Source organism: Phalacrocorax aristotelis, chromosome 1, assembly GCF_949628215.1.
Source record: "Phalacrocorax aristotelis chromosome 1, bGulAri2.1, whole genome shotgun sequence".
Classification (NCBI taxonomy): Eukaryota; Metazoa; Chordata; class Aves; order Suliformes; family Phalacrocoracidae; genus Phalacrocorax; species Phalacrocorax aristotelis.
In genome coordinates, this window is record NC_134276.1 from 57,198,400 (window position 1) to 57,212,221 (window position 13,822).

The window sequence follows — 13,822 nt, forward strand, 5'->3', positions numbered from 1 at the left end:
CAGGAAAAAATCAATGCTATTCTATCTGAAGATGAGAGAGTCAATGAAGCACAGTCATATAGAGACACTCAACAGGAAACACTGAGTGCTAGCACATGTCTAAATAGTAGTATGACTCAAGGCTTCATAGGTAACGAATTCTATCTGCTGGGATTCAAAACTTCAAGTTCTCCTGGTAAAAGGACTCTTTTTTACAGTATCTACTTCCTAGTCCGGAAGAAGATGCCTCCATTTATTCAGCTCGATAGATGTAATTCTTCACTGGCTCTGTTGACTTGATCTCATGGCTTAGTTCATATCCCTGACCATAGAGGTCTTGTGCTCTTTGTGACACCCTAGGACATCCCATTTGAGCTTTAGCTGCAGGTCAGCGGGGAATGGTGTTGTGTTAAGATGGTCTTAACAGGTGTCTCAGGTATCCCAGACATCATGAACTAGTTTAGATGCTGATATGAGAGCAACTGTAGGGAGTTTTTGTTCTCCACTCTCTAAAATGGGAGCTTAGATGTTTAGCTTAAACATAGACACCTACATGTACACACCTAAATTTAGGTTTCTTAATTTTAAATTGAATCCCTTCTCTAAATTCAGGTGAAATGGACTGCACCAATTATGTATAAAATGCAATTTTTTAAAGAGAGTAGATTTATGCTGCCAATTCACAACATGTGTAAAGAAACACCTGAATATTTTTCCAGAAAGTGCTCAGTACCTCCGAGTAGCTTTGTGAAAAAAGTATTTCATGTACTTCTTCTTAGGAAGCACTTGTTAATATCAGGTATCAGCTTTACATTTCCTGTTCTGTCAGTTAATAGAATCATAGAATCATAGAATCGTTGAGGTTGGAAAAGACCCTTAAGATCATCGAGTCCAACTGCTGACCTATCACTGCCAAGTCCACCACTAAACCATATCCTCAAGCACCACATCTACCCTTCTTTTAAATACCTCCAGGGATGGAGACTCAACCACTTCCCTGGGCAGCCTGTTCCAATGCCTGACAACCCTTTCGGTGAAGAAGCTTTTTCTAATGTCCAACCTAAACTTCCCCTGGCGCAGCTTGAGGCCATTTCCTCTCATCCTATCGCTTGTTACTAGGGAGAAGAGTCCATCCCCCACCTCACTACAACCCCCTTTCAGGTAGTTGTAGAGAGCGACAAGGTCTCCCCTCAGCCTCCTCTTCTCCACACTAAACAACCCCAGCTCCCTCAGCCGCTCCTCAGAAGACTTGTTCTCTAGACCCTTCACCAGCTTTGTTGCCCTTCTCTGGATACGCTCCAGCAACTCAATGTCCTTCTTGTAGTGAGGGGCCCAAAACTGCACACAGTACTCGAGGTGCGGCCTCACCAGTGCCGAGTACAGGGGCACCATCACCTCCCTGCTGCTGCTGGACACACTATTCCTGATAAAAGCCAGGATGCCATTGGCCTTCTTGGCTGCCTAGGCACACTGCTGGCTCATGTTCAGGTGGCTGTCAGCCAGCACCCCCAGGTCCTTTTCCTCCAGGCAGCTCTCCAGCCACTCCTCCCCAAGCCTGTAGCGTTGCATGGGGTTGTTGTGACCCAAGTGCAGGACCCGGCACTTAGCCTTGTTGAACCTCATGCCGTTGGCTCCAGCCCAACGATCCAGCCTGTCCAGGTCCCTCTGTAGGGACTTCCTGCTCTCCAGCAGATTGACACTTCCACCCAGCTTGGTGTCATCTGCAAACTTACTGAGGATGTACTCAATCCCCTCATCCAGATCATCAGTGAAGATACTGAACATGACCAGCCCCAACACTGACCCCTGGGGAACCCCACTCGTGACTGGCCACCAACTGGATTTGACTCCATTCACCACCACTCTCTGGGCTCAGCCAGTTTTTAACCCCGCACAGAGTACACTTGTCCAAGATGTGAGCAGGCAGCTTCTCCAGAATGCTGTGGGAGACAGTGTCAAAGGCCTTGCTAAAGTCCAGGTAGACAATGTCCACAGCCTTCCCCTCATCCACTAAGCGGGTCACCTTATCATAGAAGGAGACCAGGTTAGCGAGGCAGGACCTCCCTTTCACGAAGCCGTGCTGGCTGAATCCGATCCCCTGGTTGTCCCTCATGTGCCACATAATAGCATTCAAGACAATCTGCTCCATGACCTTCCCTGGCACCGAGGTCAGGCTGACAGGCCTGCAGTTCCCCGGATCCTCCTTCCAACCCTCCTTGTAGAGGGGCTAGTTTCCGGTCATCTGGGACCTCTCTGGTTGACCAGGACTGCTGAGAAATGATGGACAGTGGCTTGGCGAGCTCCTCTGCCAGCTCCCTCAGTATCCTTGGGTGGATCCCATCCAGCCCCATGGACTTGTGAACATCCAGGTGAAGGAGCAGGTCAGTGACTGCCGCCTCTTCAACAACTGGGACTTCTTTCTGCATGCTATCCCCATCTCCCAGCACAGGGGCCTGACAGGCCTGAGGATGACCATCCTGACTAATAAAGACTGAGGCAAAGAAAGCATTAAGTACCTCAGCCTTCTCATCTTTTGTGTCAAGGTTACCTTCCGCATCCAACAAAAGAGGGACATTCTCCCTGGCCCTTCTTTTGTCACTGATGTATTTATAAAAACATTTTTTGTTATCTTTAATGGTGGCGGCCAGTTTAAGTTCCAGCTGGGCCTTCGCCTTCCTAATCTTTTCCCTGCATACCCTCACAACATCCTTGTAGTCCTCCTGAGTCACCTGTCCCTTCTTCCAAAAGCAGTAAGCTCTCCTTTTTTTCTTGAGTTCCAGCCAAGGCTCCCTATTCTGCCAAGCCAGTCTTCTCCCCCGCCTGCTCGACTTACGACACATGGGGATGGCTTGCTCCTGCGCCTTTGATACTTCCTTCTTTAATAACATCCAGCCTTCCTGGACTCCTTTGCCCTTCAGGACTGCCTCCCAAGGGATTCTGTTAACCAGACTCCTTAACAATCCAAAGTCTGCTCTTCTAAGTTCAGGGTAGCGGTTTTGCTGACCCTCTTCCTTACTTCTCCAAGAATCGAGAACTCTATCGTGTCATGGTCGCTGAGCCCAAGACAGCCTCCGACCACCACATCACCCACCAGGCCTTCTCTGTTTGTAAATAGCAGGTCCAGGGGGGCACCTCCCCTGGTTGGCTCGCTTACCAGCTGCATCAGGAAGTTATCTCCCACACACTCCAGGAACCTCCAAGACTGCTTTCTCTCTGCTGTGTTGTATTTCCAGCAGATATCTGGTAAGTTGAAGTCTCCCACGAGAACCAGGGCTAGAGATTGTGAGACTTCAGCCAACTGCTTGTCTCCTCATCCTGGTTGGGTGGTCTACAGCAGACTTCTACCAGGATATCTGCCTTATTGGCCTTCCCCCTGATCCTTACTTATAAGCACTCAACCTTATCATTACCGTCGTTGAGTTCTAGACAGTCAAAACACTCTCTAACATACAAGGCTACCCCTCCACCTCTCCTTCCTTGCCTGTCCCTTCTAAAGAGCTTGTAGCCATCCATTGCTGCGCTCCAGTTGTGTGAGTCATCCCTGGACACAAACTTTAAAAAGTCTGTTTTTCACTCAGAATTTAGTTACTGAATATTCTATCCTTCCTGTATTTCTGCCAGGTCATTTAAAAGTAAATTATTTCTTCATCTGTGACATAAAAATTGCTATCTAATTTCCATCTCTGTTATTGTCTGTCTGTATGTAAATTTGTTCATATAAAACTACTTGCTACCCCTATTGCTATGAAGCTAAATGCCAGAAAGTCTGTTGGGTTTTTTCAGGATGTCATAAGAAAAATGAAATATAAATTATGCAGTTACTCCACCTGGTCATACAAGTAGCCTAACAGCCACACACTGTGAAATTTAAGAGGCTTCAATACCATCACTCTCCTTTCCCCTGAGAGTCAAGTTACATGTTTTAGATAACTGTCACTTGCCTTTGTAAGCAAATACATGTTTGCTCAATTGACTAAATGGGATTTTAGAGATATCTAAATAAACGGGTATGTTTTCTGCACAGAATTTATCTTCAGTCAGAAGAAATATGAGTAAAATTTTGTAAGTATAACTGATGCCCCCCAACAAATATACTTGGCCCTGTAAAATGTATAGTATCATACGCAATCATGTATGAACCCTGAACATTAGTCCTAGTTGAATTTTCTTCACAGAGGAAAAATAAGATTCTTTCCTACTGAAAAATGTAGAACTTTACAAGCTAAAATCATCTTTCCTGTTTGATTAAATTAATTTATTGTCCAATAGTGCTCCTGACTAGGGATGCCAGAAACTATTAAAAAAATCTTACAGATATTCTCAAACCAGACCAAGCACTATTCCACACATAAATTAAAAATCCCAGTGGCCATACAACAGCTGACTTGCTGGACTTTGAGCCAAAACAGACCTGATGATTGGGCATAAATTTAGTATGAATCAGTTTCTTTCAGGAAATTTTTAATCATTTGGGGTCTCTAAATTAACATCAGGAAACCTAGTAAGAGCCAATTGTAATGTATTCTGAAAGCAACAAGAGTCACAAGATCCACGGCCACTTCAGAGAGAACCACTCAAGGTGGAAAATCTAAAAGTCTAAACATGAAACATGAGCCTTTTTAATCGCTGGCTCACAACATAGCTGTTATCTGTCACACAAAAAGGAATAATCTGGTCCTACAAATAAAATACAGCACCCGCTTAGGAAATTTCACCCCCCGAAAGCTCCTCCGGGCAAGGAGGTTGTGTCTGGCATTGGGGTTTTGTAAAGTATATCTTACAATAAATTCTGACATTTAATTTTTTTTCTTCTGAATGGAGGCAAAATGTTGAAACAACGAAAATACGATGGTCATAAAAACAAAAGATGATTCCAGAATTGAAAAAGTTGTTATGAGGGTAAACACTAGGCTCCTACTTCATCAGAACACTTGAAAAACTTAATTCTGTGAAAATTCTACTTCCTTTCAGTCGAGCAACTTCTGTGAGAGATATCTATTCGATATCCCATAGTCAAAAGTGTCCTTTGGTATCCACAAGATATATGCTACTGAAACTTTTTTCCAAAAAGAAATATATGAAAAATTTCAGAATCCTGAATATTTTTTTTTTATACCTAGAAAACAAACACACTAACAGGAAATAATTCTCAGTATTGCTCACTCAGTATGCTTCACCCCTTTTCTAGGGAGACACTTGCTAGGGAATAAGAAAGTAATCCAGTTACAAGACTATTTCATTGTTGACCTTTTCTCTGAGACTACAAACAAAATTTCCAGGTAGGAAGAGTGGTGTGTAGGGATTATGAATGAGCTGTGATTCTGGGTAAATACCACATTTTAACAAAAACTAAAACAATTATCAAATAAGTCCTGCCACAACAGACTTCCTTTAGCTCATTTCTTTTCCTGGAAAGACAGCAATTAAAATGCTTTCAGATGTTAACTTCTTAGAACAATCACCTTCCTAAACTAAGGGTTTTTTAAGGTCCCTATATGTTTTTATACCTTCACTGAGTAATTAATAACTCTTAATTATTAATCTCAGTTTTAATGCAGGGCAAGTACTCAATTCACTATTATCAAAATTTCAATCAAAGCTGGTTTCAAATATATGAAAGACAATAAAGAGACTGTAAAATACTAGCTCCCTTTTTCCATGATTGTCATATAACCTGCATGTCTTTTTCAGGTTTTCCAAGGATGTGGCCAACCTAAACCAGCACCTGCCCTCCGATCTTCCCGTTCTGTCCCTGAAAACTTCAATACCAGGTTTAGACCATATAACCCAGAGGAGCGACCTACAACTGCTGCTGGCACAAGTTTGGATAGGCTGGTAAGGCAAAATATATTCCATTTTCAAATTAGTAAAAATGGATTGGTAATGTAGTAGAAAAGTGATAATCTCCTGACAATCTTTTTTTAATAATTTCATAATCACCCTATAGAGTTTCTATACCAGCTGTTCCAGCATTCAGTAAATCTTTTTTTTCTCCATTGGAAATGGTACAGAATTGCATTGTAGGAAAACAATATGACTCAGTTTTTATGTATTAGGAATGTTAGAAGAGAATAAGCTCTGTCCTCCGCACTGAAAAACAGATCAGTCACGACAGGTACTTTGCAGTGTAAATTCTCTTTGAAAAGTGATTGCCAGCGATATTTTATATTTTTTATTTTATTAAAAATGTTTTAATATATTAAAGCAATTTTTAGCAGATAGTTCTTTAACATATACACTTGCAAAGGTACAACGATTTGTTCCATGTCTTTACTTAATTATAAAATTACTACTGTTTATTTCCATCCATCTCAAAAATTGACTTTTATGAGCTAAAATTTCATTGATCATTAATCTTGCTTTATTTATTCAATAATTTTGAAAACAAGACTTTAACATAAGATTACCTCTTTACCCCCAGTCATTGGATTCACATTTCAGACTTCAATGTTCCTGCTATTTATACATCTATAGATTTATAGTGACCCGATTATTATAGCTGTTAATACTGTCTCAGCAATCATCTCGAGGTAAAGCCAATGAGGAAAATTGAAGAGCTGTAAAGCCTCTGAATCAAAACAGACTGTATCTCATACCCTTCGCTTGCCGAGCTTATTGCTGAACACTTGCACAGCATTGGTCTTTCTTGCTGAAGAGGCTCATGCTCAGGGCTGTAGCAAGAGCCAGGGAAGAGGAGCGCCCAGCTGGAGACAGCCACTGTTAGTTGGGCGTGTGAGGTTTCAGCGAGCTGCACTCCCACTGGGTACCAGGCAGGTGCTGGCTGCACGAGGGCACCGAAATATCTTGCTATGGTTCTGATCACGAGCCTAAAATGTCTAGCGATTTCTCCAACAGGCAGCTTAAATCACTGAGCAGGAACCCAAATATACTAATTCAGATAAGGACCTGGGTATCTCCTTGACACCATAATTCAGCAAATTCCTTTGATGATCACAGTAGTCTTCCACAGTGCCATGTCTTTCCAATCGCCTCCGCCTATGCTATATTCTATCTATGTACTGTATTCTGTAAATCTTCATTGCAATTCAACTAAAAAAAAATACCATGGCATTCCTAGTCAGAACATGGGATTACCCTGCAGCTAAAAGCAATGTTTGCTAGTTCTCTGCTCTTCCGGTTATCCTAAAGATAAAAGAAGCTGTTTGCCTCCATTGTAGGTTTAGGTCTTTCTACCACAGCAGATTCATAACACAGTGTAGCATCTCAGGATAAAAATATGTCTGGTAACGCTCAATCCATATTTGGCAGGTTCTTAATTCTACCCTTTCACTTTAGATTCAGAGGACCAGCCCTTGGATATTGCTCAGTGCAGAGGTCTGGATCTTGATCTAGAATTGGCCAGGGTAAAGTGAAAAGTCACCAAAGCCTGTAGGTTTCAGTCATGTTCTGGGCAAAGCTAAAGGCTGGAAACAGAGGAAGCAGGAGGAAGCGCATAAAGGAAGGCTGGTGGCAGAATTCAGCTTGGATTACTCTTATGTTGTAAGGACAGTTCAAGTATTTGTGCAATGAAAAAGGCAGGTTTAAGAGACATTCCGTATTCACATAAGGAGAATACTTCTAAACACATTAATATCTTTTTTAATCTACCACCCTCCAAAACACTGAGTAGCATCCTGAATAAAGCAGGTATGTGCCTAATGCTGCTGGCCTTTAAAGGCTGTAGCTAATGAAAATTGCCAATACAGATAATCCATTAGAACTCATAATAACTTGCAGACTCCCAAAAGGGAACTTGTCTCCATAGGATTTAGCTAGGATTGTTTGTGCATTATGTTCCGTGCCGAAAAAACAGAGCTTAGCATTGCTCCTGTTACTTTAAAAAGTGTTCAAGCCAGATAACTATTTGGTTTTCTTGCTGGTGATATTTAAAATAATAACTATTCATGGCCTGTTAACTATGAGTGTTGGTATCAAATCCATCTCCAAATGGCAGAGATGCACATGTTATCTCCTTTTGGATTGAGACCAACAATCCCTCAAGTTAGAGGTGGCCACTGACCACAGCTGGAGCAAGGAAAGGCTGTTTATGTGGATTAGAGCAGAAGGCCTTATTTCAGAGCTGTAATCCCTTAGCAGCACTTGGGAAAGGTCACTGCCTGCATCTCACACCGACTTGAGTAATTTTATCCAGAAGGGTATAAATGCTGCACTCCTGCCTTGCAGGAACACCATTCAACATGCCTACATTAGATCCTTAGCATTTAGTGTGCTGAATCATTCCCTGAATCATGTATCTCTCTTCATTAACTACAGACAGAGCCTGGAGGACCAGCTTCAGTTAGATCTTCCTAACCCTTGCAATGCAAAAGGACATAAGGAGAATCCCACTCACAGCAGTTTTCCATTCTGCACACTGATCATTTTCTATTGCTTGCTTAACAGAAACATACAGCAATATTAGTATTTTGATAGCAGTGTCAACAAGTTTAAGACTCTTTTGATTATTATAGATATAAGAAACAAATCTTTCCTTGTAAGTCAGCTGACTGTTCAGTCTTACCTTAGTGCTTTTAGAAGTCTGTTCTGGAGTTTGTATTCATAAAACACTGTCAGACCACTTAACTGTAAACTGTCATTGCAAAGTCCAAACATGCAGCTATATAAACCTCAAAAGAAGTGACAAGCTGCTTTCATCTGTTTTTGACAGCATGTCCTCAGAAGAGACCAAGTTTAGAAAATATGTCCTCTGCATCTCAATCTTATACAAACATGTAGCATATCTGAACCAATTTCTTTACTCCTGCTCACATCCCTCATAACCTCCTGGTATTTATAAGCTTAATTCAGGTGAGCATAATTTATTAGGTATATTGCACAAAGCAGACCTCGTAAGAAGCCTACACTGAAATCACCAGATACCGAACCTTTCTGAGAAAGTGCTCCTTCATCCTTGCCTGAACTTGGCTGATTAATCCAGCTATTCCATTCCAAGAGGGAGAGCAGTTTCCCTGTGTAATTGTCAGAGCTATTGCCAGTAAGGCTTAATAAACAAGGAATACATCAAAATAGATTGTACAAAATGTGAAAAAAATTAAATATCTCCCAAAAACAGTGGTATCGCTGGTTTAAAAAGCATCAGTTGTATTTAGGAAGCTACACAGAGCTTGAGAGAGTTGTCGAAGCATAGATGTAAAGCACCATCTGAGACACCCCAGAGTGTCTGAAACATGGGACTGGCAGATATGGCACAGAGCTAGAGGAGACCAATATAATCCTGGAGCAGCAGTGGGGAGCTGGGTAGAATACGCTGCAGCATCTCAAGCAATTCAAGATACCTATGCTCAGGCAATTCAATCACATCTTCACAGCGCAGGGCCTAAAAGTCAGGCTCTTTCTGAAGTCAACGGAGAGAGATGCAAATCTTTGGAGAGTGATTCACCCCATCTGTCACAGACACCCCTCACAGATTGGGAAATGAAAGGCTCAGCTGAGATATCCACATGTAGATATGCAACACTGAGATGCCTTGGAGTCTCTAAGACATCTAATTGAGCTGGAAGGTAGGACAATCCTTTGGGATGCCCATGCCCTCCTGGGCTGACAGTTGAAGGCCGGGTAGGACATCTTTGGGGGTGCCTACCACCTGGCATCCAAGTGGGAGAACAGCTTTTCTCTGCAGGTCCCTTTGGGTGGAATTCAGCTACATAAACATAGTCACCTAATGCTATTTGAGATGCTTATGGTCTTCAAATGTGAAAGCAAAGTTACAGGAGACTTCGCTGGAGGTAAGATGGAATACCTCAGATCTACTAAATTGACTTTCTATGCCCATATTTAGCTAACTGGATTCCATCCTATTTCTCTACTTACTGTAACAGAAGCAAAAATGAGGATTTTTCTGATTCAGTATAGAGAACCATAATACAGATACCTATAGCCGGCTATCTAGATGTGAAGTCTAGATTACTGTAGCTTTTACTGTTAACAGAGAGAAATAAAGGTCTTCGTTCAGTTGTCTAAACATAGGTTTAGGCAACTGAATTGAGATCAAATATTTCTAAAGCATGATTTATCTCATCCTGAAGTACACATTTAAACGGCTCAGAGAAATCATTCCCTATCCTTCTACTACAAAGTGCCAAAAAGTAGCAACCTTAGGCTAGGCATCTAGCAATTACACGTGAAGTTCAGTAAGATAAATACTGTCAGAAACTAAATAATTTTAACAACTGAGCTCGGCTGATTCTGTAGAGCATGATCTAAGATTTCTCATTTAAAATCAACTGCTTATAAAGACTCGTTATCTCTCTGTGGTTGCCTGTTTGGTATAACCTGTGGTTTATTTTGTTTTGTTTTGTTTTGTTTTTCTGTTCCCTGAATCTGTTTCCCTCTTGCTTCCCAGAGGACTATCTGGAGGACAATGCAACATGGTGTAAGCTTTGGTATTCTTATTCTTCACCTTCATTCCCATTTGTCTTTGTACAATGCTGGGCAAAACACTTCTTTAAGTTTCATCTTCACCATCTCTACTTTGTGTGTGTCTTGTAGGCTAAAATGCTAGCAGTTCCTTCTGTAATTTTACATTCTGGCTGATCTAATTCTGCCCAGTGCCCAGAGCTGCTGGTTCCTTCCAGTATTTTTCTCCCACCACAAGGATGATGCCTCACCCCCGAGACAGGAACGTATGTATTCCCTCAGTGAGCTAAAAGCTAGAGTAAGTCTCCCCATGGTCTCAGAGCCTACATATGCATGTGCAGCAATGCAGATCCTGTGCCGTCATTCACCTCTGAGTCCTGTGCCTTGAGATAGCACTGGAGTAATAGAAACAAGCTCCCAGGCCTTCCTGGGCTCTCCCTCTAGAATTGCCCCTGTCTTGCTGTCCAAACCTGGGCAAACCACTGAGCTTTTCTGTGGGAGCTTGATAAAGTAGATTCCCTTATGCTTTCCAGCTTTGTAAGTTTTTGTGAATGTTAGAGGTCGCTGGTTTCAGGCAGAAGGCCTCCTCGGCAGGGTTCAGCACAGCCTAAGGGGAAGGCAGGAACACAGCACCATGCAGATATTCATCATCTCACTTGTGAAGTACCTCAAAGCATTTAGCTTGGGCTACTATATCCTGCTTCTTAGCAGGACTAATTAGCCTACAGAGAGCACCGTGCTGATATAGCTGTACTACCTCCTGGGTGTGAGCTGCCTCAAGTACCTCTGTATCCACTGCATCACCATACAGCACAGTGCTGCCTTAATTCAGCTGGAACTTCTCCTGAGAACATACTGCAGCCTGACCTGGCTGGATGTGTATAAAATAATTCCACATTTTCTTTCAGGAGGGCATGGAAGCTTTCTTGATTTTCCACAAGGGAGCTGATGCACTATTAACTATGTAATACATAATGCACACGCATACTATGGAGATAAGCAACTGAGAAATTGGCCATGGCGTTTTGCAAGTGATTTACATTCAAGTACAGTATAGTGGGTGCATAGATTAGTAGAAGAGCATGCACCCAGCCTGAAAAAGAAAACCTTTCATGCTCTCTACTCTGCGGAGGGGAAAATATTGTGTCAACTTTGTAGGAAAATGCTCTTTTATCTTTCCTCTTGTTTTCCTTAAAATAAAAGTAAAAAAATTCTCAATCTCCATAAGCCAAAGACCCTGAAATATTTTTTTAGGAATAAAATGAGATGTATTTTAAGTGTCCATTCGGTCATATTTTTTAATTTTTTTTTTTATTCCATTGCATAATTATTTTTGTTACAATAAAAAAATGCAATAGTAACCTAACAAATCTGTTGTGAACAATTCCTTCCCAGTGCTCCAAAACTACGTGAAGTAGAATACATTATTAAAAAAAAATCTGCTTTGCATTTTAGCTATAAAAGACTAAAATTAACAGGACAGTATACTATGAAGACATTGATCTGAATTGCCCAGGGAATCCTCTGGGGCATTCCTGGAAGTGGAGTTTATGTTTCAGTTTTGTTAGAATCCATTTAGTCCAGAGTCTAGAAATGTTAAATATATGCAGTGATAGCACAATTTTCCTGAGATAGGTTGTTTATTCTCAACATTTCATTTCTCAAGAGGCCCTAGAATAAAATCCAGTAGGTATAAATCTTAGAGGGTTTAAAATACTGAGATGAATTTTTCAAACACCTTCTGCATACAAAGGCCATAGGGAAAGATACAAACAATGAGCCTGTAAAAGACTTCATAGCTCAGGAGGTATTGGTTACACTGTTAAGAGTGAAGATGACAGGCTCATGCAGGTGTTTTAGAAGACTGCTGGCTTCCCACAGGCTACTGCCCCCGCAACCCTTAGATGCTGTGCTGTTGGATGTGCCATTTCACCCTGTGTGATGTTAATCAGCAGATAACTCCTGTAAAACATAAGGTGTACAGCTCCTCCAGTCTTAGGTTTTGTGTGTTTAAACAAAGTCCTGTTTCTTATTAGCTGTCTGGATACAATACACACAATGAATAAATATGTTTTACAACATTTGTCGTGGTCATTTGGTGTCAGATTTAGGATTTGCTTAGTGTTAGGTTTTGTTTATTCTCAGCTTCTGTGTCACAGCAATATCTAAGAAATTTTAAGTCTGTGCTATCACTTTTACCCTCATGGTTAATAGCAGTTTCAGGTGGCAAAGGTAGATGAATGATGGTAGCTGTCAGAACCCTCCTGGGAGACCTGCCAGAGTCCTGTTTTTAAAAACAGCGATATTATTCCATACCCCAGCTGAATGGTTCTGCATGCTGTGGTATCTGACGCATTGCATTCCTAATGCACATGAGGCGGTTACTAAGAAAGAGCTTTATTACACTGATTGCCTCTGTCTTCAGGTGGAATGGGTCTGCCTGCTGTTTGGACCCTATTTATTACGAGTAAGGAAAGACCGTCTTCTAACAGTTACAGGAAAGACAGCTTTCTACCTTAATTTGTTGTCAAAAAAAAATGCACAGTCTTGATTAACATGCAGTGCCTGCCTTGCCTGAATAGTGATGTGTCACCTGTCTCATTGAACACAGTGCCTGCTTGAGCATTTTCTAAAAATGTACTTGTTAGTACTGGTAGAACTTCCTTTATGCGATGGGTGTGAAGACCTACTGAGGGTCATCACCTCATCTCCAGGAATGTCTTAGGGGTACAAACAGTATTGTGTATTCCTGTACAGAGATGGAGAATGCAAAATGTGTAGGCAGAATCCACTCCTGATTACTAGACTTGTCTGCATACAGTGAGATGAAGAAATGACATAGTCGAGGGTCTTCAGTTGTTGTACACTGAGAAATTACCTGATTCCTGAGCTTGACTATTAGGGTAAAGTAAAACAGGATGTGTAGGCTAAAGTTTGCACATCTGTGCCATATCAAACCAGACTAAGATGAAGGGGGATTTATTTGCCCTAGCTTTTCATGTTTCTACTGTTGCTATCAAAGCCTGACCTATCATCTCATTTCTTTATTAATTGATGACGATAATTAGGCACTTCCAGACCTTTCTTAAGATACTCATTTAGGGCTGACAAGAATCAGAATTACCCTTTGAATTACCCATTTCTCCCCACTGAGTATAAAGAGAATCTGGATGATTAGCTCAGACGTTCAATTTGAAGAAGTATAAATGTAACTGTAGTGCTGGGCTTTGGAGTTAGGCTCTGTGAATCAAATGTGCACAAAGGAGATTTTGGCCTATAAGATATATCGATAGCTAATTCTAATCATACTTCTAATCATACCCATCTTGTTGGTAAAATCAAGCACCTAAAAGGATCACTAGTCTCCAACAAAAGTAGTCCATTCTGGAGGCTGCATAAGTTTCATTCAATGGCAATTCCACCTTGTAAAGTTGGATTAAAATCCACTTCCTTCCACCTGATGTTT

At 41.4% G+C, this 13,822-nt stretch overlaps 1 protein-coding gene across 1 annotated transcript in view; it reads left to right on the top strand.

Annotated features, from left to right (window-relative positions):
- GPC6 (glypican 6) overlaps window positions 1–13,822 on the top strand; it is a 777,195-nt gene that overhangs the window by 708,407 nt on the left and 54,966 nt on the right. Inside the window, exon 6 of the mRNA XM_075089625.1 lies at window positions 5,671–5,814. Within this exon, the coding sequence (XP_074945726.1) occupies window positions 5,671–5,814 (144 nt within the window). The remainder of the gene's footprint in view (window positions 1–5,670; window positions 5,815–13,822) is intronic.